Source organism: Bos mutus, chromosome 18, assembly GCF_027580195.1.
Source record: "Bos mutus isolate GX-2022 chromosome 18, NWIPB_WYAK_1.1, whole genome shotgun sequence".
Taxonomy (NCBI): Eukaryota; Metazoa; Chordata; class Mammalia; order Artiodactyla; family Bovidae; genus Bos; species Bos mutus.
In genome coordinates, this window is record NC_091634.1 from 59,723,406 (window position 1) to 59,750,727 (window position 27,322).

At 46.0% G+C, this 27,322-nt stretch overlaps 2 protein-coding genes across 15 annotated transcripts in view; one reads left to right on the forward strand and one right to left on the reverse strand.

Annotated features, from left to right (window-relative positions):
• ADAT1 (adenosine deaminase tRNA specific 1) overlaps positions 1-11,450 on the forward strand; it is a 38,111-nt gene extending 26,661 nt beyond the window's left edge. For 8 of the 14 annotated variants that reach the window (XM_070388673.1, XM_070388678.1, XM_070388681.1 and 5 more), the window contains one exon: positions 887-3,284. In XM_070388673.1, coding sequence (XP_070244774.1) covers positions 887-1,015 — 129 coding nt within the window. In that variant the 3' untranslated portion in view covers positions 1,016-3,284. Of the gene's footprint in view, positions 1-719; positions 3,285-11,172 lie in introns of those variants that run through there. The other 6 variants (XR_011467748.1, XM_070388680.1, XM_070388683.1 and 3 more) reach the window with 3 other exon arrangements.
• A 2,935-nt stretch (positions 11,451-14,385) lies between these two features.
• On the reverse strand, positions 14,386-24,512 carry GABARAPL2 (GABA type A receptor associated protein like 2). Its single transcript, XM_070388688.1, has 4 exons — positions 24,355-24,512; positions 23,973-24,028; positions 22,668-22,840; positions 14,386-14,988 (listed from the first exon to the last, which is right to left on the reverse strand). The coding sequence occupies exons 1-4, from the start codon at positions 24,386-24,388 to the stop codon at positions 14,898-14,900; spliced, it is 354 nt and encodes a 117-aa protein (XP_070244789.1). The 5' UTR covers positions 24,389-24,512; the 3' UTR covers positions 14,386-14,897.
• Positions 24,513-27,322: the final 2,810 nt, after the last annotated feature.

The window sequence follows — 27,322 nt, forward strand, 5'->3', positions numbered from 1 at the left end:
ACAGGAATACAGGAGGGAGGTTTCTTAACCATCGGTTGTTTTAGGAACTGAGGGCTCAGGTAAAGTTTAACTTTGTCATGCGTGTAGCTCCCATCCATTAACCACCAAAAAGCTATGGGAAATTGATCAAAGAACTAGAATCAGTGTCTGCTACAATTAGCAACTCGGCTCTGCGCTGTAGCGAGTGAAGAAACAACAGGGGTCTCCTAAGATCTTTGCAAAGAAGGAAAGAGTAGAAGCAGGGTAAAACCTGACTCAGTGAGCTGCGAGTCTCAGTTTCTTCAGCTGTGAGATGACAAGGACGTAGTTCAAGGCCGGGGCTGGGTCAGGAAGAGGACTTTGAGAAGCCTGACTCAAATTTGATCAAAGGAAAGAATCTTTGTCTCAAAAAAATCTTTTTATCTGAGTGTAAGTGTTACATTACTCAGCACATTAGCCATTCTTCAGCAGTCAGAGATACTGAAGGATTTGGGAAGGGGTGTTGGCTTTCATTACACAGGAGAATATGACTAAGATGAAAAGTACTTTGGGAAAATGCAGTTGAGAAGTGTCTAACGGCTCGATCCTACCAGTGAAGATTATAGCCATGTAGAAAACTTTAAACCAAGTAGTAGATAACAGTTATTCTTTTTTATCTGATTCCACCAGGACCAAAAAAAGAAAAGAAAAAAAAACAGACTGTTTATTTTTATCTATTTTAATCCCATGTTGTTTTCTAGTGAATTTCCTACAAAGGAGCTAAGAGTCATAGGACAGCATAACAGAATCCTTCTGTTCCTAAGTCTCTCCTAATAAATCTGTCCGGCCAGTTGCAGAGGTATCTCTCTGGCCGCGGTGGTGAGCTGTCCATTGAGAACGTGTGTGCTTGGTGGTGTGTGTGCATTAGGGCGCAGAAGCTAGCGACGTACCAAGAGTACAAGGAGGCTGCGTCCACGTACCAGCAGGCCTGGAGTGCGCTCCGGAAGCAGGCGTTTGGATCCTGGATCAGAAACCCTCCAGACTATCACCAGTTTAAATGAGCAACAGCTGTGTTCCATTCATTCATCCTGGACTACTGTCTTCCTACATGCTGAACAGGCGTTAGATTTTCTTGTGGCTGATCAGGAAGAAAGACTGCCGTCTACCAGAGCGGTAGATCTCTTCTATGTCAGATGGATGGAATTTTGGACATGAAACAAACTATACTTGATTGAACTATGCTTTCAAACTGTGATGCTGGAGAAGACTCTTGAGAGCCCTTGGACAGCAAAGAGATCAAACCAGTCCATTGTAAATCCTGAATAGTCATTGGAAGGACTGATGCTGAGGCCGAAGCTCCAATATTTTGGCCACCTGATGCAAAGAACAGACTCATTAGAAAAGACCCTGATGCTGGGAAAGATTGAAGGTAGAAGGGGAAGAGGGCGACAGGATGAGGTGGTTGGATGGCGTTACCAATTCAGTGGACATGAACTTGGACAAATTCTGAGCGATGGTGAGGGACAGGAAGGCCTGGGGAGCTGCAGTCCATGGGATTGCAAAGAGTCGGACACTACTTGGCAACTGAACAATAATAGTACTTGATTGAAGTAGCTCTCTGCTAAAACAGCATCTTGCTAATGACCTTGGTGTGCGTCCTGTATTTTATTGCTTCTCTAAGAACAAGAATTTGGAATGTGATGCTGTAGAAGTACTCTGCAGTAGCTCCATTTTGTGTGTTCCTCGTTGATTCAGCAAGTATTGGGCTGACATGATGTTTGAATCTCTGCAAACTTTAGAGCTTCACCTGTCATAATGGACATATATTTTGTATACCCAGCCTTGCTTCCTTTGAAGAACCACCCTTTTCTGCTTTATCCCTGAGACTCCGGTGAAGTGAACTTTCCTCATTGACTCCAGCAGTGTGAGCCAACCCTGAACAGTCCTGGAACTAATACCAGAGCGATCGGGAAAGATTCCCTCTCTTCTCGTATTGGGAGCTGTGAGCACCAGGTAACCCGGGACTGCCTGGGGCTGCTTTTGCCCACTTCCCAGAGACAGCCAGCTGGAGAACAAGGTGATGAAGGAAACAGCCCAGAGGATGAAGGCTCTCATGACCTTGTCTGGGTGCCTGAAACTAGTGCCCATTCTGGACTTCAACGATGTGAGATAAATTGCTCTTGTTATTTTGAGTAAGCCCCTTTGACTCCGTTTTCTGTGACTTTCATTGGAAAGAGTTCTGTCTAAAAGGCCAAACAAAAGTCCCTATAGCAACTCAGTAGCACACCTAGAAACCAGGCCTGTTTTTTCCTAACATCTAGTATTTAACTCGGAGAAGGCAATGGCAACCCACTCCAGTACTATTGCCTGGAAAATCCCATGGACGGAGGAGCCTGGTGGGTTGAAGTCCATGATGTCGCTAAGAGTCGGACATGACTGAGCGACTTCACTTTCACTTTTCACTTTCATGCATTAGAGAAGGAAATGGCAACCCACTCCAGTGTTCTTGCCTGGAGAATCCCAGGGACGGGGGAGCCTGGTGGGCTGCCATCTATGGGGTCGCACAGAGTTGGACACGACAGAAGCGACTTAGCAGCAGCAGCAGTATTTAACTCTCAACCTCTTCACACTCTAATATACTGACTGAAAGTGGAAGTTCTCTGTGTTGGGATTACTCAAGGACCTTGTTCGTTCTTCAGTATTTCTTTATAGCTTTAAATATTTTTAATAACAGCTTTATTGAGCTGTAATTCACATACCAAAAAATTCATCCATTTAAAATGTACAGTTTAGTGGTTTTCAGTATATCCACAAAGATGTGCAAAATCACCACAATCGATTTTAGAACATTTTTGTTCTAAATTGGGGGTGGTGGGTGCTATCTGACCCAGTACAGAACCCATTAGCAGCCGCTCTTCATATCCCCTCAACACCCCCACTAACCCCAGGGCGAGCACAATCTATGTTGTGTCTCTGTGGATTTGCCTATTCTGAACATTTTATATAAATGAAATCATACAATATGTGGTCTTTTGTGACTGGCTTCTTTCATTTAACATGATGTTCTAAGACTCATAATGTTGTAATGTGAATTGGTAACATCATTCAGTACTTTGTTCCTGCTTATTGGATAAAAATTACATTCAGTTCTATGGATATACCACATTTTGTTATCTAATCATCAGCTGATGGACTTTTACGTTATTTCCACTTTTTGGCTGTTGTGAATATTGCTGCTATAAACATTCATGTACAGGTTTGCATGTGAACATATGTTCTTAATATTTTTTTATTGCAGAAATAATACATAAAGTTTTTTTTTTTTTTTTTTTTTTTTTTGCCTTTTATCATTGTAGCTTTTGGTGGGGATGGGGCAGGGAGGGGAGGGCAGTGGTGTGGCTTGTGGAATCCTACTTCCCCAATCAGGGATTGAACCTGGGCCATGGCAGTGAAATTGTCAAGTCCTAGCTACTGGACTGCCAGGTAATTCCCCCATAACTTTCTCATACTGAGTTATCTTTGAACCTTTTTCTATGAGGAATCCTTTTAGGTGGGAGCAAAGACAAAAACCTCACTACCGAAGGCCACACTTCCCACATGCTGCTTTAATCAACCCTTTGCCTGACCTGACCCCAAATCCTGTGATATAAGACACCTCAACTGGCAGAAGCTCTTATCCACAGAAGGTTATGCATCACTCTCATGAGATACTGTTTTCAAAGACAAAGATTTATTTGAGAATGTAAGGAATTAGTGTCTTTTCTTTCCTAAAATTTATGGTGTTTGTCACATGTGTACAGAATGTGAAAAAACACCCATCAATTTAGACTTTAGAACAGAGACTAGGAAACCCTGAAAGCTAGAGACCAGAGGCGTCTTCACTTTGAACTCTGCCTGTTTTGTCAAGAGACAAAAGGAGAGCTTAGACAGCTCACTCCCTATGTTTTGCTTTAATCTCTTAAAAACCCAAGTTTAGAATCTCACCTGTGCCTTAAAATCACATCTCTGCAATATTGGCAGGTTCTCAAACTTCATACATTTAGATCGTGTGTTTTTACTGATAACCACTTCCAATTTTTAACTACCTTTTAAAAAGAAACTTCTTAGAGAAATTTTTTAATAGACTCAAAAATAGAAAAGCACTATCACCTCCATGTACCAGTCACCCAGACCAAACATCCATCAGCTTTATGCTGTTGTTGTCTGATCTTTTCCCCCCTCCCCTCCAATTCTGTTTTTCTTAGAACATTTTAAACTGAATTCTAGCCATCCTATTCCACCCAATAAAATTAACAATCATTCTTTAATATCTATTATGCAGGCTGTGTTTAGTTTCCCTTATTGTCTCAAAAATGTGTTTTGACTACTGATTTGTTCAAATTAGAATTCAAACAACATCGCACAGTGCATTGGGTTGATGTATCTTTTGTGTCACTAAATCTCTAGCAGTTCACTCCTTTTTATGTCCTTGACAGATGGGTCATTTGTCTGGTAGACTCTCTCCCATCCAGGATTTGGCTGCTTATTTCCTCCAGTGTTGATAACCGTTCCTCTCCCCCTCATATTTCCTATAAATCTGTGGTTACATGGAGAGGCTTGATTACAGCCAAGTTCAGTTCTTTCCAGGAGATTCTGCATACTTCTGTTACATTATATTAACCTATGGGAACGTGACATCAGGCTGTCCCACTTTCAGTAACTAATCAGAGAGTTCAGTGGTACCAGCCTGATCCAACCCCTCACCCTCACCCTTTCACAGAATGGTTTTAGCAGCTGTGTCTTGAGGTCCCCAAGACCACCCTCAGATTGAAACAGTAGACAGACTCACAGAACTCAGAAAAGCTACTGTCCTCAGAGTTACCATTTATTACAGTGCAAGTCAGCAAAGAGAAAGGCACGAGGGGAAGAGGGTCTGCTCAAGCTTCTGGTTGTCCTCACTGTGCCGACGCTCCTGGTGTCTCTGGCATGACATCTTTGCCTTGCTCACCCTGGAGAGCCTGCCCCTCCTGGAGCTAGCCAGTCCCGAGCCCGCTTTCCCAGCCCGGCCCCTGCCGGTCCCTTCACACTGATGGCTCTTGCCCACATTTCCTCCTCACCCCCAGTGTCTCCTGACCCACCCTGGTGCTCCCACGTGTGGCTCCTCCTGGCATGGCCTGCCCCCTCCTCCTGTACTTCAGAACACTCTCCTGGGGGATTCACACAGCACAATGCTGGGGGGCAGTGATGTCTGACCGTATGTGTGAAGTATGACTGCCAATCAGGAAGGCTCACCTGAGCCTTGGGTACTGACACCCTATGATATACAGGACAACCCCCCACAACAAAGAACTATATTCTCCCCAAAATGTCAGTATTGCTGAGGTTGAGGAACCTGAACTAGGGATTATAGGTGTTTTTCTGTGTTTATTTTGGAGGCCCCCAGAGGCTTGTGAGATCTCAGTTCCGCAACCAGGGACTGAACCTGGGCCACAGCAGTGAAAGCCCCAAATCCTAACCACTGGACCACCAGGGAACTCCCAGATTGCGAGTATGTCAAAGTCACTGGAAACAGTTCCTCTCTAGTTACTGCTCCATATCTATACACAGTTAATTTTGTTTCATTTCCCTTTCAATTTACAGGGGGACTTTTTACCAAAAAAAGTTACGTAAAATTTCAAACAATTTTTTTTTTAAAAAGGTACATTCAGAAAGGTCTTCCATCTTTGTCCCCTGACTTCTGTTTCTTCCCCCAGCAGTCACCATTTTTTTAGTTGGTGATCAGTTCAATTCGGTCACTAAGTCGTGTCCGACTCTTTGCAACCCCATGGACACCAAGCCTCCCTGTCCATCACAAACTCCCAGAGTTTACTCAAACTCATGTCTGTTGAGTTGGTGATGCCATCCAACCATCTCATTCTCTGTCGTCCCCTTCTCCTGCCTTCAATCTTTTCCAGCATCAGGGTCTTTTCAGATGAGTGAGTTCTTCGCATCAGGTGGCCAAAGTATTGGAGTTTCAGCTTCAGCATCAGTCCTTCCAATGAATATTCAGGACTGATCTCCTTTAGGATGGACTGGTTGGATCTCCTTGCAGTCCAAGGGACTCTCAAGAGTCTTCTCCAACACCACAGTTCAAAAGCATCAATTCTTCGGCGCTCAGCTTTCTTCACAGTCCAACTCTCACATCCATACATGACCACAGGAAAAACCATAGCCTTGACTAGATGGACCTTTGTTGGCAAAGTAATGTCTCTGCTTTTTAATATGCTGTCTAGGTTGCTCATAACTTTTTTAGTTGGTGATAAACATTTCAAATTCTTTCCTTTTGAAATACCCTGTGAATAGAATATTTTGTATTTTTGCCAGTGTATCTTTTGGGTAGATTTCTTAGAGGTGGGATTCACTGTGTCGAAGTGTAAATGAACACAAAAGTTTTCTGTATTGAAATCTGTCTTCAAAGTTCTGTTTCTAAATACAAGTGCAAATGAAAAAGCAAAACGTAGGACAGCATTGTAACATTCCACTTCTGTAGAAAAGGATGAAGGGTATATATCTGTGTTTTGCTAAACTCTCTCTGAATGGACACATGGGAAGCCACTAACACAGGCCTGAGGGGAAGGAAGGATGGTGGCTGGGGCCTGCGAGCAGGAAGGAGACTTTTCTTTGAATACATTTTATGTTCGATTATTTTTAAAATTTTAAACCATGTTAATATGATAACTTTTTTTAAAGTAAATTTTATTTTATTATTATTTTTTAAATTGTTGGCTGTGCTACGTGGCATACGAGGTCTTAGGTCTCCGACCAGAGGTCGAACCTGCTCCCCCTGCGCTGGCAGTACAGAATCTTCACCGCTGGACCACCAGGGAAGTCCCTAAGTAAATTTTCAAAAATGAAAAAAAAGAAAAAATTTAAAGTTGTTTTAAACTGTAGAAACACCACAATATACTCAGAAGTGACATTATATAGGGAAGAGGGACTTAGCATGCTTTAGGTAGCTAATTCCACAGAATTCTCTCTTTGCTCACAAAATGTCTTCTGAAATCTGGCTCTTTCAGGGTAGATTACATTTTCAGCATGGTTTTCTCTTTGTTCTGTGTTCATGAGTGGGTGCTAATGTTACGACTATGTGTGCATAACTTTTATTCTCTTTTTCTTTAGAGTTTTAAAAAGTTGGCTTGATTTAAATAATTTTGCGTGTATATTCCATGTAGTCATTTCTGCCTCAAAGTGTGCGGTTAAATGCCTTGTTTTCTGGAGTGTTTCCCTGCCAAGCATTAGCTCACTGTCTGGGGAGCCGGCTGATGTGGAGAAAATGACCGCGCTGGCTGTGGCTCCCTGCTGGGGAGAGGCAGGGCCCGCCAGTCAGTTGCCTCCGTGGCTGGTGGAAGGCTCCCTCCACCTGGACCCGGGCAGCACTTTGGGGCTTTCAGGCAACGTTCTGAGCAAGCTTTACCAGTTTGCAAGACCCAGGTCCCTTGCTGGAGAGTCAGATAGCTTAGGACAATGTTAGGTTTTTAACGGCCACGCCCTCCTGTGATGATATCTGGGGCAGTCAAGGGAGCTGTCAGGAGGAGTCCCCTGAAGCAGCAGGTTCTGGAAACTGGGAAACAGCTTCTAAGCAGAAAGCTAACGCGCATGTGCTCGCTTTCAAGGGCTCAGGCAATTCTTTCCACTGGAACAAAGGCAGCTACTCTGAAGGAATGGTAGAATACGCTCAGAGCCAAGGAGGCACGTATTTTGGAGAACAAAACTTGATTTTCCAGCAGGAAGAGCTCTTTTTATGCCACATCTTGAATAATCATATTTAATAGTTAGCCTCCACTTCTTCTAAACATGAATCCATTTAAACCTAAATATGTTTTTACTGGGGCTATGACTGACTTTCTGGAAGAATGTCCAAATGGATCCAAAACAAATCTTAAGCAGTACTTGTGGTCCAAGATGGGGAGGAAAATTCTGTAGAGAGACTCTTCGGGGCTGCAGGCAAATTCACATGCATTCGTTTATTTCTTGAAACCAGGGCCCGAAAACTAATCAAAGGGGATGGAAGTCACAGCAGGGGTCATTGCTGCGTGGGGGGAGATGGAAGAAGGGAGTTGAGTAGAAAAAGACCCAAAGCAACTTCTAGAATGGTGGATACGTTCCATGTTTCAACTGGAGAGTTGATTACATGGATGTAAACATTTGTCAAAATGTATTAAGCTGTACACTTAAGATCTGTGCATTTTATTATATGGAATCATATCTCAATATAAAAATGTTTAAAAAAAAACTAGTCGTTATCCATGACTTGGCATAGTAGAATAAACTTTGGTTTAGATATTTAAGTGTTAATAATTATATCCTAGTACCAATTCTGTCACTACTTCCTATGTGGATGCAGAGAAAGCATTTAATCTCTGAATTTTAACCTGTCACCTGATCTAGAAAATGAGGCCCCAAGGTTAAGATGTTCAGTTTTTTCAACATTGAGATGAGATTTCTCATAAAAATTCTTAATTGGGTAGATAATGCAAAGAGAAATATTCTCCAAGAAACTTAACTCATTGACACTGTGAGATTAACTCATTGACACTGTGAGACATGTATGGCCTCAGTCATGTTGGTAACAAGAGAGGAATGGAAATAATTCTTGTCTCAGTAACCCAGGCACTGTAATAACTGTAATACAATGTAACAACAATGTATTAAAAAGCAAAGACATCACTTTTCTGACAAAAATCCATATAGTCGGGGCTGTGGTTCTTCCAGTGGTCACGTATGGACGTGACTGTTGGACCATAAAGAAGGCGGAGCACCAAAGAATTGATGCTTTCGGACTGTGGTGTTGGAGAAGACTCTTGAGAGTCCCTTGGACTGCAAGGAGATCCAACCAGTCCATCCTAAAGGAGATCAATCCTGAATATACATTGAAGGACTGATGCTGAAGCTGAAACCCCAGTACTTTGGCCACCTGATGCAAAAAAGACCCTGATGCTGGGAAAGATTGAAGGCAGAAGGAGAAGAGGGTGACAAAGGATGAGGGGATTAGATGGCATCTCCAATTCAGTGAACTTGGGCAAACTCCGGGAGATGGTGAGGGACAGGGAGGCCTAGGGTGCTGTAGTCCGTGGGGTCACAAAGAATCGGACACGACTCGGCCACTGAACAACAACAAACCCCGGCTCTGGATTTTCATGTAGATTTTTTGTCCCTCGTCCCAGTGAGCTAGCAGGATGAGGAATTAGCTTCTAGAACTGTGTTCAGCACTGCTCTTCAGTCTCCAAATTCAGGAACTGTCTCAATAGGAAAAAGGCAAAGGCAGAAAGTCGCTCCAAGTGAGGACCCAGGCTGCCAAGTGTTGGTCTCAAACACATGTTCCCTGAACTTGGGCTTGGCTCCATGAGAAGAGCTCACAATGGAAACAGTGATGGCTGTTTGCTCAGGCAGCCAAGGGAATGAAAAGCGCATTGAAACCCGGCAGTGTCTCCATGGGGAGAGGCACTGCGGGCCCCTGGGTGGTGAGACCAACCTGACAACAGAGCAGGATCACAGGGCCCGTTCCCAGCATCTTTCTGCAGTTCAACAACAGGCCTTTATGTGCATCCTCTCAGGAAATCACCGAGAAATTAAACTGTGGGCAACCCAAGCTTTGCCCAGCAATAGAGGCACACTCAACCCAGTTTGCCCTGTTTTCATTGAATTTGATTCAGTTAATTGAGAGAAAGCAAAGAGTTCTTCTCAATGTGTGTTCCCTGCCCCTCCCCTGTAAGATTTCACCGACTTCCTTTTTTTATCACTGCCCCTTGTGGACTATTTTGACCTCCAGTGTCAGACTTTATTTTTTTGGGCTCCAAAATCACTGCAGATGGTAACTGCAGCCATGAAATTAAAAGACACTTGCTCCTTGGAAGGAAAGTTATGACCAACCTAGATAACACATTAAAAAGCAGAGATATTACTTTGCCAACAAAGGTCCATCTAGTCAAGGCTATGGTTTTTCCAGTGGTCATGTATGGATGTGAGAGTTGGACTGTGAAGAAAGCTGAGCACCGAAGAATTGATGCTTTTGAAGTGTGGTGTTGGAGAAGACTCTTGAGAGTCCCTTGGACTACAAGGAGATTCAACCAGTCCATCCTAAAGGAGATCAGTCCTGGGTATTCACTGGAAGGACTGATACTGAAGCTGAAACTCCAGTACTTTGGCCACCTCATGCGAAGAGTTGACTCATTGGAAAAGACCCTGATGCTGGGAGGAATTGGGGCAGGAGGAGAAGGGGACGACAGAGGATGAGATGGCTGGATGGCATCACCAACTCGATGGACTTGAGTTTGAGTGAACTCCGGGAGTTGGTGATGGACAGGGAGGCCTGGCATGCTGCAATTCATGGGGTCACAGAGTCGGACACGACTGAGCGACTGAAATGAACTGAACTGAACTGAGTGCCATTTCAGTTGGTATTTTCATGCTATACTTTGTCCTTTCCCCAGTGGTATTGTGACTGTCCTCCCAGCCCAGCACCTCAGTGACTGCCGGGCTGAGGAAAACAGCTGGCAGCAAAGAACTAGGCTTTGGGTTGAGGGAGCAGGAGTCTCCACCAACTCCAGGGTTCAGTCACCTGTGCTGACACAGGCAGATTGTGCCTCCCAGTTCTCTGCCTCTCTCATCAAAGATGAGGGCCAATGAGAGTTACTGTTTTGATTACATGTACTTTGGGGAAATTGTTCTAAAATAAAGGATGGCACATAAATTATGGTGCAAAGGTTGTAAGCCCAAATATATCCAGGAATTGAAAACCTTTAAAAAGTAGATGGAGTGAACTGGAAAGCTACTTGTCCAAAGAGGAGCCATTTTGTTGTTGTTGTTGTTCTGGCCAACTGTTGCCAGATCTTTAGAAATTTTTGAGGGGAAGCAAGAAAGTTGTATTTCTAGAGGTATGTTTAGGGGCCACATAGAGAGAGACACAGGCGTTCGGTTTGTAACCTCTGGTCTAGCAGAACAAAGATGGATTTTGGCTACAGATTTGAGTCTGAGTTGTGGCTCCAGGAGGCTCTGAGCGTCTGATCGTGGGTGGGGTGACTTTCAAGAGTGTCAGTATCCTCACCTTTGACTGAGGGTGGGGTGACACCCCCGGCGGTGGGGTTGTGGCCATGAGCTGAGACACCGTTCAGCACAGGCTTGAGGAGGGCTGCTTGCCACGTGTGCAAGGCCAGCCTTGGTCTCCGGCTGCTGCTCATAAGGGACTCTTTTTTGCAGTTTACTGATCCGCATTTCCAGAGCTGCTTCCAACAAACCTGAGAGATCATCCATAGAAGCCTGCTGGGCAAATGATTTGGAGCCCCTTGCCGTGCACCAGGCTCTTCCCACATGCACCGCCCCTTCCCACATCTGGAAGCAGCAGCTTGTCTCTAGCAGCTAAGGAGGCGAGGAAGCAGGGCTGCTGAGCACAGAGATCTATATATATATATAGATCCTCCTACCTAACTTTTGGGGCCTTGTCTTCGCGATGTCAACCACCAGGATTTTTTTTTTCTCCCTGAGGAAATAAAGATGAAAAGGGGAACTTTAAATCCCCAGTTGTGCTTTTTTAAAGCATTCTACCATTCAGTCTAATGAAGAGTGAGGCTTTTGAGAATAAACACATGTACACTGCCTCCTGAATTCTCCTTGAAGCAGATGCTTGGGCTGCCTTGGGGATTGGTGCCCTGGTTGCGCTGTGCTGGGTCTTTGTGGCTGCACGGCCTCTTCTCTCATTGCAGCGAGCAGGGGCTACCCTCCGCTGCAGTGCTCCAGCTCCTCCTCGCAGTGCTTTCTCTTGGTGTGGAGCACAGGCCCCGGGGCCCATGGGCTTCGGCAGCTGCAGCGCATGGACTCCCGGGCTCCAGAGCGCAGGCTGAGCTGCTCCTCGCCATGTCCGCAGGATCTGCCCCAAGCCAGGTTCAAACCCTGGCGGAGTCTTTACCACGGAGCCACCACTCTTTCCCAGCTCTTAAAAGACAGTAGCTGTTCCAAATTGTCCTTCCTAGATTTTTTTTAAAGTTTTGCTTTTCCACATTTAGATGTTTAATTCATCTTGAAATTTATTTGATGCGTTATTTAATCTATATTCATATATATATACTAAAAAACCAATTATAAAATAACAGGTTCATCCCCCTTCGATTTTTCACGCCATCATGCTATGTTAACCAAGGGTCTCACTCTGGATTTCCGCTGTGTTCCCTGGTTTGTGTGTCTGTTTCTTTGCCACAAGGCACAGTCTTAATTACTTAATTACTGCTAACACAGATCTCCCTGGCTTGTTTTTCTTAACATTTCCTTGTTATTCTTGGCTTCTGCTCTCCAATTAATGGACTTTTGCCAGCAACTGTCAGATTACACAGACACACCCCTGACTTCAGTAAAAATTTCAATTTTTATTGAAACTGTATTAAACTCACAGGTTAATCTGGGGGCAATATGCATTTTTATAGTCCTGGATGTTCTCATCCTTGAATATCGTGTATTAGGGTTATCTCTTTTTTATGTCCCTCAGTAATAATCATTTTTTCCATAAAGGTCTTACATATCATTAAGTTTATTCCTATGCACATATTCATTTTACTTCTATTGAAAATGAATTTTTTTTCCTATAATATTCCCTAATTGGTCATAACTGGTGTGTAGAAACATCAACATTTGTGACTGATCTGGTATCCACCAGCCATGGAGAACTTTCTTCTTCTAATTTGTATAGATTATCTTAAGATTTTTCTGTGTAGATTATCACAGTCTGTATATTACAGTGTTCCTTTCTGATTCTTTTGCCTCTCCTTTACTTTTCCTCTCATTATCTTAGTTTTATGCCAGAACAAAGTTCAGAAAAGCACTGATAGCAGACTTCTTAATAGCGTCATTGAGATATAATTCATATACCATAGAGTTCACCCTTCGGATTTCCTTTTTCAGTTACTGTCTTTAATAGGAATGCCTCTGAAATTTTACCATATTAAGTAACCAACTGTTGCGGTCCCACTTGTTAACTGTTCATTATTTCCCTGATAACTTGTTATGCCACATGTTTTATACACAGATCAATTCCTGGGTTTTGTTCCATTAAAATATTTGTCTATCCCAATGTCAGTACCACACTGCCTCATTCACCATAGCTTTATTTACTGAAATGTACATATTTGCTACACGTTTTTATGAATCCCCTTTATCAAATTAAAGAACTCTTAATTTACTTAGAAGTTAAATAGGTTTTGAGTTGTTTCAGGTGCTGTTCCTTCATCTGTTGGGATGACCATATAGGTCAGTGTCTGCAGGCCCGCACTCCTTTAGTCTGGCCTCCAGGGTCTTGTCTGGAATGAAGAATGCGAACACCTTCCATTTGTTGGGGCTTCCCTTGTGGCTCAGCTGGTAAAGAATCCACCTGCAATGTGGGAGACCTGGGTTCGATCCCTGGGTTGGGAAGATCCCCTGCAGAAGGGAAAGGCTACCCACTCCAGTATTCTGGCCCAGAGAATTCCATGGACTGTATAGTCCACGGGGTTGTACAAAGAGTCGGACACAACTGAGCGACTTTCACTTTCACTTTTCCATTTGTTGGGAGTCTGAGTTCTGTAAAGAGCTCAAAGGTATTCTGTGTATCCCTTGACCTGGAACCAGAGCTTCGCCCACGGGCTTCACTGCTGTTTCTAGGCTGCTCTTCCCAGGCTCTGCATCCGCTCCCTTCCCTGATTTGTTGCTGTTCAGTCCCTAAGTCGTGTCCTACTCTTTGAAACCCCATGGCCTACAGCACGCAGGCTCCTCTGTCCTCCACTCTCCCGGGGTTTGCTCAACCTCATGTCCACTGAGCTGGTGACGGCATCACCCCTTCCTTGATGAACAAGTGTCTGAATCTGCCCTTGGAGCTCAGGGAAGGTCATGGAGGCTGCAGTCTATTTCCCTACAAGAACGGGTCACATGGAAAGGTTTCCATGCCCAGGAGCCACGGGGTCTGCTCGGTTTCAGTAATAATGATAAACCTACACAATGCAATACTAAAATAAATGAAAAGGCTTTCTATGAACGGGTATGGAAAGATCACCATGATATACTGTTCACTGAAAAAAAGTATATATAATGTATTCTAAGTATATATAATGTGTTCTCTTTTGTGTAAGAAAAAAATTTTTTGAACATATATTCACATATAACTGGACTTCCAAAAACAAATTCTGAAAAGAATGTGCCAGTAAAAGAAGTTCCCCAAAAGGTGGAGGGTTAGGGTAGTCAGAAAACAGCAGTGGGAGAAAGGACTTCTTGACATACACCTTTTGAGAGATTATATTGACAACTTAAAACCAGTCCCTCCTGACAGAGGCTTCCTGTGCTCAGCTGTTCTGCCGTGGGCCCCACAAACCCTCCTCCTGGCCTGGCGGACGTAGGAGCTCCTTCTCTCACCCATCTAAAACAAGGTGAATAAAGGACAAGGTCACACTGCAGTGCCTTTATAAGAGGAAGTTTTATTGTTAATTATTTACCTTAATAGTTTCAGAAAGAGGAACAGATTAGCTCAGTCCACCATGACTGGCAGTTGGCAAAATCTAGTAAAGCAAGTGTTCTGATTGCTATGGATTTAATTTGGATGCTTTTAACACTTCACCATCTAACACTTCAAACATAATCCAGAATAAATGCATCATCTCCCCTTTCACTTTAATTCCCACCTCCCTCACTTCAATATGGAAATATCTTCATTAAATAAGATTCCCAGAGGAACAGGTTCTCTGGAGGGTACAGCCATGAGGACAGTGCACAAAAGAAAAACTCAAAATAAAACTCTGCAGGATAATTTACTAGTCTAAGGAAACAAAACCTTCCAATATATTAAGAAGTAAATCCAGTTACAAATGCACTGAGAGGTCTATGTGAAGAGGTTCTGGTAGAGTAACTGAAAATGGCCGGCTATTTACAAGATCCACAGCAGGAGCGCTGCACCAGCCCAGCGCCGGCCCTCAGAAGCCGAAAGTGTTCTCGCCACTGTAGGCCACGTACAAGAATCCATCTTCATCTTTTTCCTTCTCGTAAAGCTGTCCCATAGTTAGGCTTGAAGGAGAGAAACAAAGAAAGAACACTGAGAACTGGGGTTGATGACTGAGTCCAGCTGTTGGGAGAAAAATGGTTTGAGGATAAGGAGCCCACTACTTAAACTAGCTACTCTCTGTAACACCTCTGGTGGGAGGTTGATAAAAGTAATTAAGCCTTGGGGAATCGGGGATTAGACTAGAATCAGCCTCCTATCTCAAGGCAAGACCATCTGACGCACCCTCACTCTGAGGAAATCCTTCAGAAGCCAGCCCCAGCTCCCAAGGAGTGCTTTCACAATGCTTCCTGAACGCCAGGGGCAGGGGAGAAAACCAAAACAAGAGCCCAAAAGCCCATCTGTGGGAGTGGAGGACAAAGATGGGGAAGAGAGCCTCCTTCCAGCTGGCCTCTGAAGATTTATAGCTAGAACCTGACATGATTCCTATGGAACCTCCCCCGCCAGAAACCTGTGCCCAAGACCTGCATCGGCGTCATCAAAGGGAAGCTACTCTCCTCGCACGTAGTGCAAGCAGCTCTCAGATTGTATCGGGAGCCAAGAAAGTCCTGCCTAAGAAGCCTCCGTGAACAGACACTGCTCCAGCTAGGCACGCGGGGGAGGACAGCTGGCTTCCCTTAGCAGTGCAACAGACTGCAGCAGAGGAGACCTGAGCGTGCTCTGCCGTGAAGCCGAGCTGCACTGGCTCCAGAGTTGAGACTAGGAACACCTGAGCTCTGGCCACCTGACTGCACTACTGGAGACGAGCAGGAGGTCCAGACACAGGCTAAACAGGGGCCTGACTACGTGTCGGGTGAGATGGGGTGTCAACCAGCAGTCTGGGAGCCAGCTCGAGACATCAGAGGTCACTAAGCCCAGAAAGGCCACAATAGATGCCTCCACGCAGGACTCAGTAAAACCAGGGCCAGCAGGTACACAGAGAGGGGTCGGGGCCTCAAGCTGGTAAAGACAGGCTGCCCCACGGCCCTGCTTTGCTCCTGGCTGCTGTGAGACCTCCACGTAAACAGGCAGAGACCACATTTCTATATCAAGGGGAAGTTTCTTCCTGCCTCTCTAGAGGGCTGGCTGTGTGGGCAGGTAAGAATTAGTAACAATGTAGGAGCAGATGAGTATGAATACAAAATAGCCTGTCCCGGGCGTCCTGTACAATAAGAACTGTGCTCTGCCAGGCTCTGAGGACTCCCTGAAGCAGCACTGTCCACGAGAAATTTCTGCTGTGATAGACACGTCCTATGTTTCTGCTGTCCAATGCAGTAGCCACTGTGCACCTGTGTTCAGCGCTTGAAAAGCGGTTCATCTGAACTGTGATGTGCTCTAAGTGTAAAATATACACAAGACTTCAAAGTGTCAAAGTATAGAAAAAAGATGTAAAATTATCTCAATTTCGATTACATGTGAAGTGATGACATTTTGGGTATATCAGATAGGTAAGATATACTATTCTTGTTTAACGTGGCTGCTAGAATACGTAGAATCACACAGGTGGCTTGTGTGCCACTTTATGGACCGCACTGCCCTGGAACACGTGAGGACCCAGGGGCAGCCTGTTTCGAGTGGCAGGCCTCCACCTCAGCTGCAGAAACAATGAGGAGCTTGAAAAACATGCCCAAGCCCTCCCCCAGACCAATCAAAGCAGAGTCTCTGGAGGTAGGATCCAGGATCAATAAGTTTTAAGATGCCCAAGATGATTCCTTGTACAGCCAAGTTCAGAAACAATCCTTTTGCCAGAGGGGGAGATGCCTATCTATAAGAGCACCTTACTAGGAAGAAGAGGGACAAGCCAGGAAGTGGAGTGAGGAGCCAGCAACTAGCAAAAGGCTGGAATGAGTAGCCACATCTCTCACCAAGACTTTTAGCTCCGGTGACTGGCACCCTAAAAGTGAAGTGAAAGTGAAGTTGCTCAGTCGTGTCCGACTCTTTGCGACCCCATGGACTGTAGCCCACCAGGCTCCTCAGTCCATGGAATTTTCCAGGCAAGAGTACTGGAGTGGGGTGCCATTTCCTTCTCCAGGGGATCTTCCCAACCCAGGGATTGAACCCAGGTCTCCCGCACTGCAGGCAGACGCTTTACCGTTTGAGCCACCAGGGAAGCCCACTGGCACCCTAAGGAACCCAGCTTTTCCCTGAGAATCCTCAAAAGGCAAAGGGGAAAGGAGCTACTGCTCTCGCCACCACTCCGCACCACCTGGTACACGTGTCCAGGGGGCTCTCGATAAGACCTGAACTATAGTTTCCCCAGTACCGTTACCACAGGGCCTGGAGCAACAGACACTGTGCAATTCAAAGGCAGCAACCCCTGGTTGTCTATGGCAAATTTGGTTCCATCTGCCAGCCTAAGTTCTGCTCTTCTAGCAAGTTACAAGCTCAAGGGCAGTGACTCAAAATCCTGCTGCTGAGTTAGAAATACCTGAGGAGCTTTATAAATCCCTGACTCTGAATGCTGTCTGCAGTGAACAATGACCATGGACCCACTGCTAAGGCAAGCTCTGAGACTCTGACGGGGTTGGGGGAGGGAGCTCTATAATCATGTGGCTTTCTGTCTTTAGATTCCATTGTCTTTTGGTAAAACTTGGGTTTATAAATCTGTTTACCAGTACCCTAGCAGCTACAGAGGCCAATCATAAAAATTCTAACTATAATAGCAAACACTTAATGTGCCAAGCACTTGTTCTAAGTGTATTTCATACATAACTCTTTACCCTCAGAACAGTCTTAGGAGGCAGGTACAATCATAACCCATAGTTCACAGACCATAAAAGTGAAGCACAGAGGTTAAATAATTCTCCCCAGGTCACAAAGCTAGGAGACATCCTTGCCACCAAGTTGTGCTGCCTTCACGTGAATACACAACGGGATCTAACAACCGAGTGTCGGCGTTCTTGTACCTTCTGCAAAGATCGCCCTTAGAACAGCGCTCCTCCATACATACATGCATACGGAATCACCTGGATGTCTTGTTAAAATGCCATTTAGATTCTGAAGGTCAAGGTCAAGCCTGAGGTTCTACATTTCAAACAAGTTCCCAGGGAAGCCACTGCTGCAGCTTCTGTACCACACGCCAAGCAGGTCTTAGGGCCCCTCCTTCAGATCATGTGTTTTCCTAACTAGATGGCTTTGCCTAGTGACTCTAAGAGCCTGCTCGCTGTTCTCCGTTTCTCTGCCACGCAGCATCACGCAGAGTCTACTCAGTTGGCAAGAGCACTATGTCCTTATACTCAGGTATCCCTTGGGCAGGAACTTGAAAACTGACTGCTCATGGCTGGGATCTAAACGCTCCAGTCCACACCCATGACTGGACACCTGGTTCCAAGGCTTCCTAGTGCCGAGAAAGCATCTGTACAGTATGATTTGAAAACAGCACTTGTGCGATCAGGCCACACACACAGAATCAGAATAACTCAGTCTGGAGCCAAAAAAGAGCTGGGCTACAAATGTAGTTTAAAAGTAATTTTAAAAAAGTCCCATTAAAAGGATAGCCAAGCGGAAGCACAGGGATGTAAATCGTGCCTTTCTTCAGGCACAGCAGAAGGCTGGCTGCTCCTTTCCGACAAGCCCCACGCCTCTGAGAAGCGGGGCCCCTCAGGATTCGGAGGCCCAGGGCACTCAGCACAGGCGGGCCGCCGCTGGAGCGCCAGGGCGGCGCAGGCAGGCTGCTCAAACGCGTCGGTCAGGCTGACAACCCACGGGCAGCACCGCAACGCCAAGGATTCCTGCCCGAGTTACGGCTACAGAAGACGCCCGAGGACGGCCCCCAGCCCGGCACTAACGCGCAGTGCTGCAGCTCCGTGCGTTACAGTCATCTAAGGAGGACGCCACCTTCAAGCTCTCAGTCTGACAGAAGAAACGGGAAAAGCCAACAGCAGATTTGAGGCAAGCCAAGGGGTGGTGGGATCCTGAGTGGCATGACCCTAAACTGCTCCCTAAAACCTTGTCCCCCACCCCTCCATTCAAGATCAAACAGGTCTAGACAAACTAACCAGTAATAAATGAGCTTTTCAGAAGGACCCACATCTAGGAAGAGCCATGCTGCCGAGGACAAACTGGTTTTAAGCTGCTCGACAGCTTAGGCATCAGGGGCAGCTGACCTAGAATCGTGGACGCCCCGTCCCTGCACCAGCTTTCCTTGGCCCCAGCCAAGGTCAGCTTATGGAGGCTGTGGGATCCAGCCTGACTCATGAGTTGGCTGGACCGATGGGCCACCTGGCCATCCATCTGCTTTGAAGCCCACGTGCTTCCACTGGACCTGGATCTGTCTCTTTTCCAGCAGGGGAAGCAGGGTGGCGGGGTGAAGGGAGAGGACAGTGGCTACTGCTGTGGACCCTGGAAAGACATGGACCTCAAAGGTAAAATTAATATGGCCCTAGAGGCTCCCTAAAATTCTAAAATACAAAAAATTAACCACTGCTTATTCTTTTTATCAGGCTTTTCTCTGATGTAAATACTCTATTCCACTACTAAAATAAACCCTGCTTTGAAGAGGTATTTACCCAGAAGTGCTCAAAAGTGTTGAATTGAAGCATATTTCTAAATAAAGTTTAAATGAACTGTTAAGACATCATAACTTCTTTTATGCAGTACCTTTTTAAGAGCCAGGAACACAAGAACTAACAAAAAAAGAGCCAGGAACAATTAAATACCATAATTCTAAACAGCACAGATTTCCCAACGTAACATTCCCAAATTACAACATCTTCAGTTCAGTTCAGTTCAGTCGCTCAGTCGTGTCTGACTCTTCGCAACCTCATGATCGCAGCGCGCCAGGCCTCCCTGTCCGTCACCAACTCCCGGAGTTCACTCAAACTCATGTGCATCAAGTCCGTGATGCCATCCAGTCATCTCATCCTCTGTCATCCCCTTCTCCTCCTGCCCCCAACCCCTCTCAGCATCAGAGTCTTTTCCAATGAGTCAACTCTTCGGCATGAGGTGGCCCAAGTATTGGATATATTTAATTTAATAATATACTTCAGTTTCTATTTAAAACAAGGGATTAATAAGACTCTTATCTGTACTCTGGTAGGCACCACTGCCAGGTCTGGGTTCCCCACTAAAGCCTTGACTGGAAAACTTATACAATAATGATATTCCTTCTCAAGTCCTGTCTACACCAAGACACAGTTTTCCTTTCGTTTCCAGCCTGATTCTAGATGCAGGCACCTAGGCAGAGAATTCAACTTTCCAATGCTAAATGGGAAAAGGCAGTTGAGATCTCCCCTTTCTAAAAAAAAAAAAAAGAACTCAGAAAGGATTTTAAATGTACAACTCTTAGGGACTTGCTTCTGTCTCTATTTCTAGAGTCAATATTAACACTGACTACTCAAACAATAATCACACTATTTTACAGGATGGTCGCCTGTGTCCTGGAACACTCCCAAAGCCCACTCTAAGGCAGGAATAATGAAGTTACTTTTGCTCAGCCTCAGACATAAGCAATCCTTGTGTAGATATACTTGTTATGGGATGGGGGAGGGCTCATCCTTTCTCAACTCTGATTTCCCCAGCCACTCTCCAAAGGCTGCAAACACTGGCTAATGGTTAAAGGAGGCTCCACGCTTCCCTAAGGAGGCTGGAAAGTGCTAAGGAAGAGGCTCCTACTGCCTTGGGGAGGAAGTGGTGAAGCTGAGTCAAAGTGTAGCTTTAGGAGGAGACTGCCAATCTGTGCAGGAATCAGGTGATCAGCAGTTGCTTAAAGCCCGAGGATGTCACATGCCTCTTTTGTTTATACGCAAACTTGTTTTGAAGACTAAAACCCCCAAACAAAGAACTGCTGCCTTAAATGTGGGCCAGGAAGTCATTAACTGGAGCCAAAGGCACTGAAGGATCTGGGTGGAGGGACTGGTTAGTGTGCCTTGGGTCACCGCTGTAACCTGGTTTAGGGAGGATTCTTACCAGGTTGCAAAGGCAAATAAAACTTAAGAGAGAAAGCAGCCTCTGCTGCCCTGAGAATCACTTTTCATTTCCAGTTCTACTGGGAGAGAGGGCATTAGTTAAAATCTGCAGCCACTGTAATTGCTACATTAACAAAATCTTAATACTTCCCTGGTGGCTCAGAGGTTAAAGCGTCTGCCTGGAATTCAGGAGACCCGGGTTTGATCCCTGGGTTGGGAAGATCCCCTGGAGAAGGAAATGGCAACCCACTCCAGTACTCTTGCCTGGAGAATCCCATGGAGGGAGAAGCCTGGTAGGTTACAGTCTATGGGGTCGCAAAGAGTCGGACACAACTGAGCAACTTCACTTTCACTTTTCACTTTCAATGTCTCCAGAAGCCTGCTTCATTTCTTCAAAAAGTATCGGAAGATCAGGATCAAGGAAAACAAAACTCAAGGCTACAGGTCCTACTCACAAACTTGTTCCCACCAAGAAGCCAACTCTGAGAAGGAGAACACACAGGGCCGTCAAGGAGCCGCGCAAGCTGCAGGTGGCATGAAGATTTATTTACCTCCACCTCCCCACCACCTTAAGGGAAGCAGAAAGTGACCGCAGATGCGCAGGGCTTCCCTAGCCTCCCCTGGAGAAGAATACACCCAGCACCACAGTGCTCGGAGGCTTGGAAGGAAGGCTGAGAGCCCAGCAAGGTGACAAGATGACCCCTGGCAACACCAAAGCTTCCTAAGCTCGAGCTGCAAGCAGACCAATGGTGCCCATTAGGCAGGGCCTGGCCTTTCTCCTCAGGTAGAGCCCTGGCCTAACGGAAGGCAGACCTTCCATTCTCCCCCATCCTCTGCCAAACATCAGGAAGCAGAAGTGGCAGAGACTGGGAAAGAGAAAACCAGGCCTTAAAAACAGCCAAAGTTATTCTATTCATAGGATATGGGACTAGAATTTGGCTTAGGCCTCTCCTGGAGCTTTCACGGATTTTCAAAAGCAGCATATTTTGGCTACACTGGGCTAGTTCCCAGGGCTTCTTAAAGCCTTAGCATCAGAAGTACTACTTTTGGGGGGATAACAAAATGAAACTCAGGAGGAAGGGGGCCAGCATCTGGCTCTGTTACTCAAATCAGTAACAGAAAAGAACTGACCAGGGATACAGATTGAGCCAGAAAATTCTCCTCTCCCCGCAGGAGACTAAAGCTAGGCTGTCGCCTACCTCAAAGCGTACTGTAATGCCCCTGCCTCAATTCAGGCCCCAAATATCCCAAAGACTACTTCCCGGCAGCATCACAGCAAGAACAAGAGGACAGCTACTCTGACAGAGTAAAGAGAGGTTAAGTCTGTAAAGCACCGTCTCTGGATACCTGAGGCTCAGGCAGCGGACTCTCAGGACTGAGCCTGGAGAGCGAGCGAGCAGGCAAGGTGCTTAGCTGAAGCTGAGCTTCAGCAGGGCCCACAGGCTCCTGGGGAAGAACGACAGGACTTATTTCATGGGTCATTTGGAGAAAAACCTCATTTCAGGCTTCAGTTCTACTGATGGCTTAAGCCTAATTAAGTCCCGAACTATTTAAAAGGATTCTTGGGTATCTGAGGCTGAATTTCATCTTTTTTTTTTTTTTTTAAAGTCCAGGCCTTGCTCTTAACCCAAAGTGCAGAGACATCTATTGCAGCCCTTTCTTGTTTTCCTTGAGCTCCTGATGACAGGGAGCACAAAATTCAGATTTCTAATCAGGATCTCTAAAAGTTTTCAGACTTCCAAAGTTCTGAGTTCTGTAAGCAACCAAGCAGATGTCCAATACCAGTAAACATCCCTCACCTGGACTGAGGGACTGTCTTATCCACAAACAGGAAGATCGCCTTTTCAGAAGGAAGCTGGATCCTTTTCCTGATGATCCACATGAACTGAGCCACAGTGATGTCGGATGGAACCAGATACTTCCGTTTGTCAATGTCAACAATCTGAGAGCCTGAGACCTTTTCCACAATCACCTGCAAAAGCAAAGTAAGGTCATGACTGGATTGCTAACGTGACGCTCTGGCCTTGCATTGCTGGAGTGCTGATTAACAGTGTGTGGGCAAGGAGGTGGGTGGGAAACGGCATAACATGAGCAAATATTCCCCTGGCTTAATAAACCACACACTCTGGAGGTTAAGAATTGCTATAAATGTGTTACAAGGAAACAGTAAGTGCTTTTCTGTGGTCAATTATTAATACAGTTCTCATCCCTGATCTCAGCATGCATAAGAGAAACACAGCCCTCACTACAAAGCTTTTCAGTACTCTGGGCAGACTCGAGAATATCTGGTAAAAGGTTCCTCTACAACCTCTTACTCCACAGCCCCAGAATGGATCTGCCTTCACACTACAGGGGAGTTAAGATCCCAAGGAACACAGGATATGAGAAGGGACGGATCAATGGGGATGACTGGCAACCCCAGGCAGCCAAGGACCAAGCTCTTCACTTGGCCTGTTGCTTCTCTCTGAACTAAGTTTCAAATCTATCCCTCCTGCCTCTCCCCAAAGGAACTGTTCATAAGCAATAAGCTACAATAACAGGCCTGGATGTCCTCAAAAATAAATAAGGGTTACAGAAATTATTTCCCCCATCAAGGGATAAATACAGGACAAGCATTATTGATCAGTGGCGATTCAGATTTTTTTTTTTTTTTTGGTCAGGAAAGGATGACAGGGTCAGGGTGAGAAAAGGGAACCAGAAGTCAGGTAAAGAGGAAGGTGAAAAGTTAAAGATGAATGTCCTGAGACTGAAGTACCACTTTCAAGACCAAAGTGAACGTCTCCCTCCACCACCATTCCCTGAAGTGGCTGTGACCTGTCGCCCTGTCCTAGAACATCATTTCTTACATAATTGGCTAGGGAGCCCAGAGGCTGCAGAGAGCTCGCTGGCCTAGATCGCGAGGTTCAGCACCGAAGCATCCTGAACAGCATCCACTACAGCCCCTCAAGTCGCGGCCCTCGACGGCCCCTTACCCAGTGTGGCCCATCTGCCACCACAACCGTGACTGTAGTCTAAACTTGTCAACTGTTGAGCAGCCTTGGCCCCACCACCGGTCCTAGACGGCAGGGGTGACAGAGAGGCGAGGGGGCGGGGAACGCACTCACCGGAACCCGGTCGGGGTATTTCGCTCTGATCTTCGCAGATTCCACGCATCTGTGTTCTGAGGGAGAAACACACGGGGCTGACGGCCGCGCCTGCCCGCCAGCCGGCTCCCAGAGCCCCGGCCCTCCGCCCTCCGGGACCCGCGCACGCCCCCGGTCTTCTTGGGCGTCCGGACGGGCCCGGTCCTCGGGGCCCCGGCTCCAGCAGGGCCCGCAGAGGGCGGCCCGGGGCGGGTGGGCAACCGCCCTGGGGGCCAGGACCTCGGCCGCCCGAGCCCCGAAGGAAGCACCCGCCCCGCCCGGCCCAGCCTGGGGCGGCCCGAGTGGGGGAGGGGGGGCCCCGCCGCCCCCGCCCCCACGGCCGGGCCAGCGGCCGAGCGCTCACCCAGCGAGTGGTCCTCCTTGAACATCCACTTCATGGCGGCGGCGAAGAAGGGACGCAGCCGGCTCTCGGAGCCGCGGAGCTCAGCGCACCAACCACAACAACAACGACGGCGGCGGCGGCTGCGATACACGGCAGGCGGGACTTCCGGCTGCCGGAGCCTAGCAACCGGGAGGGGCGGGGCTTCCGGCGCCACTCGCGGGACTCCGCGTCAAGGGGCGGGGCCGTGTGGCAAGGGGCGGGGCAGGAGCGGGGCTTAGAAGGGCTCTCGGCGCCGGGAGAGGATAGAGTGGGCGACAGGGAGGTATGTGAGGGATACTGATGACTGCGGAGCGGGTATTCGAGAGCTGGTAGCAGGCGTGGGGTCTCGGTGGACATTAGTAAAGGGAAGAGGTGAGCAAGGGTCCGGCTGATAGGATAGAGCCCTTACAGGAGACTGTTCAATAGGCAAGTCTGACTGGGGCGTTGGTGACAAGAGGGCAATTTTGTAGGTTTCAGTGACAGAAGAGGGTGCTCTGGTGGCCAGTGATGGCAAGGGGTCTACTTAGGGCTTTGACACTTTGGGGAGGATTCTTTGGAGTGACTGCAGGTTCAGGGCTCAATCTGAGGGATGTGACTGGTTTGAGGGGACTGTGTGGGGAGGGGTACTGATGACAACGCGGGAGTTCAGTACTGAGGACAATCATAATTGTTGCGTTGGACCTAAGAATTGGGATTTGAAACAAATCCCAGCTCCTTCCCTCATTCACGAATAAACGAAAAAATGTTTAAGAAAAGTTATCCTAACTATGCATTTGGGGAGTGTAACATCACACTGATCACACAGAGACCATTTAACCCTAATTGCCAGAGGATTTAGAGGTGACTGTCAGACCCAGAGAATTCCCCTGATACCTAGTCATGAGGTGGGTTTCTTTGGCATTCAGCATCACAACCTAAGGGGTGTGTGTGTGTGTGTCCTGCCTGACCATATGCCTTCAGGTTCTCCAGTGATGTCATTCCTTTCTTCCTCACCAGGGGAAGTGTGCTCTGGTTCATCTCTCTGTTTATGAGCTGGTGAAAATGTAAGAAGATATTCACTTAATTGGGCACGTGATCCTTGCCACGTGCTTGTGATTCTGATGCATCTGAAAGGCTTGTATGTTTGAACATTGTCATTTGTCATTCCCTAAGTTGAAATTCCTGATGGATGCTGTGGAATACAGCTTCATTCTAGAAGTATTTCTTGTTATTTTAAGATTGCTTCCTTGTATTTTTATGAAAAATCCTTTGAATTTCATGCCTGGAAATTTTTGCTGTTGCATGTAAGAGCACTGTTCTAAGTGTTGGTGAAAAGCAGTAAACAGAACAGACAACACTTCCACTCTTACAGAGTTTGCATTCTAGTGGGACAAAATGAAAAAAAATATATGTTGGGTAATGATAGGTGCTGTTTAGAAAAATAAAGCATACTTGGTGACTAGTGAATCACCATGATGGTGGGAGTGAATGCTAATTAGATAAAGTGGTTGGCATATTTCTGGGAATAGGAAGGAGTCCCGTGTGACTGGAGCTGAATATATAAGAAGGTGTGCATTAGGAAGTGAGACCAAAGAGATCTAGAAAAGTGGGTTGAGCTTTGAATTCCATTTGAAGAACTTTAGATTTTATTTAGAATGAGATGAGAAGGCAGTGGAGGGTTATAAGCAGAAGTGTGACATGATATGACTTTCCTAGCTTCTGTATAGACAGTAGATTATAGGGGGTTGAGGATGGAAGTAAGGGAAAAGTTAAGAGGCTATTGTGATAATCCAGATATAAGATTATGTTGGTTTAAACCAAGATAGTATCTGTGGAGGTGATGGGAAGCAGCTGTGTTCTAGATACATTTTGAAGGTAGATCCAACAAAAATTTGCTGATCAATTGAATATGATTCATGAGGAACAAGTCAGGGTTTTTAAATAATTGAGTTGTCATTTACTGGAACAGGGTGGAGCCAGAGGGGTGGGGTGTGCAAATCAAGGGTTTGATTTTGAATATATTAAGTGTAAGATGCCCAAGAGACACATCCAAGTAAAGATGTAGAGTAGGTAGATGGATCTATGAATCTCAGATTCAGGTTAGAAGTATTTAAAGCTATCAAATTAGATGAGATCTGCTAGAGAGTAAGACAGCATATTAAAAAGCAGAGATATTACTTTGCCAACAAAGGTCCGTCTAGTCAAGGCTATGGTTTTTCCAGTGGTCATGTATGGATGTGAGAGTTGGACTATAAAGAAAGCTGAGCACTGAAGAATTGATGCTTTTGAACTGTGGTGTTGGAAAAGACTCTTGAGAGTCCCTTGGACAGCAAGGAGATCCAACCAGCCCATCCTAAAGGAGATCAGTCCTGGGTGTTCATTGGAAGGACTGATGTTGAAGCTGAAACTCCAATATTTTGGCCACCTGATGCGAAGAGCTGACTCATTTGAAAAGACCCTGATGCTGGGAAAGATAGAAGGCAGGAGGAGAAGGGGATAACAGAAGATGAGATGGTTGGATGGCATCAATGACTCAATGGACATGAGTTTGGGTAAACTCCAGGAGTTGGTGATGGACAGGGAGGCCTGGCGTGCTGCAGTCCATGGCGTCACAAAGAGTCGGACATGACTGAGTGACTGAACTGAACTGACTAAAGAGAGTGAGTATAAAAATGAAAATAACCTATTTTGCAAATAGAATTAAGCACTGAGGAATGAAGATGGTTGTTAACCCTCTGATAGTGAATCAGTGAAGGAGTTAAAAATTGGACCAAAGACCCCTGCTTCCCTTTACAGAGCTGGTCATTGTGTCCTAGTTCGAAGTATGAGTACACCATCTTACACCTGGAAGAACTTAGTATGCTTCTTAGTGGAGAGATTCGAAGCTCATTAACTTACAAGCATGTTTGTCACCTGATGGTCTCGATGTGCAATGTCTGTCTTCTATCATAACCTATTTTTTTTTTTTTTT

Coding starts and splice junctions, on each gene's coding strand:
- GABARAPL2 (XM_070388688.1), bottom strand. CDS start 24,388: ATGAAGTGGATGTTCAAGGAGGACCACTCGCTGG. Junction 24,029..24,354: donor CAAGGAGGACCACTCGCTGG/GTGAGCGCTCGG, acceptor TTTCTCCCTCAG/AACACAGATGCGTGGAATCT. Junction 22,841..23,972: donor AATACCCCGACCGGGTTCCG/GTGAGTGCGTTC, acceptor TTGCTTTTGCAG/GTGATTGTGGAAAAGGTCTC.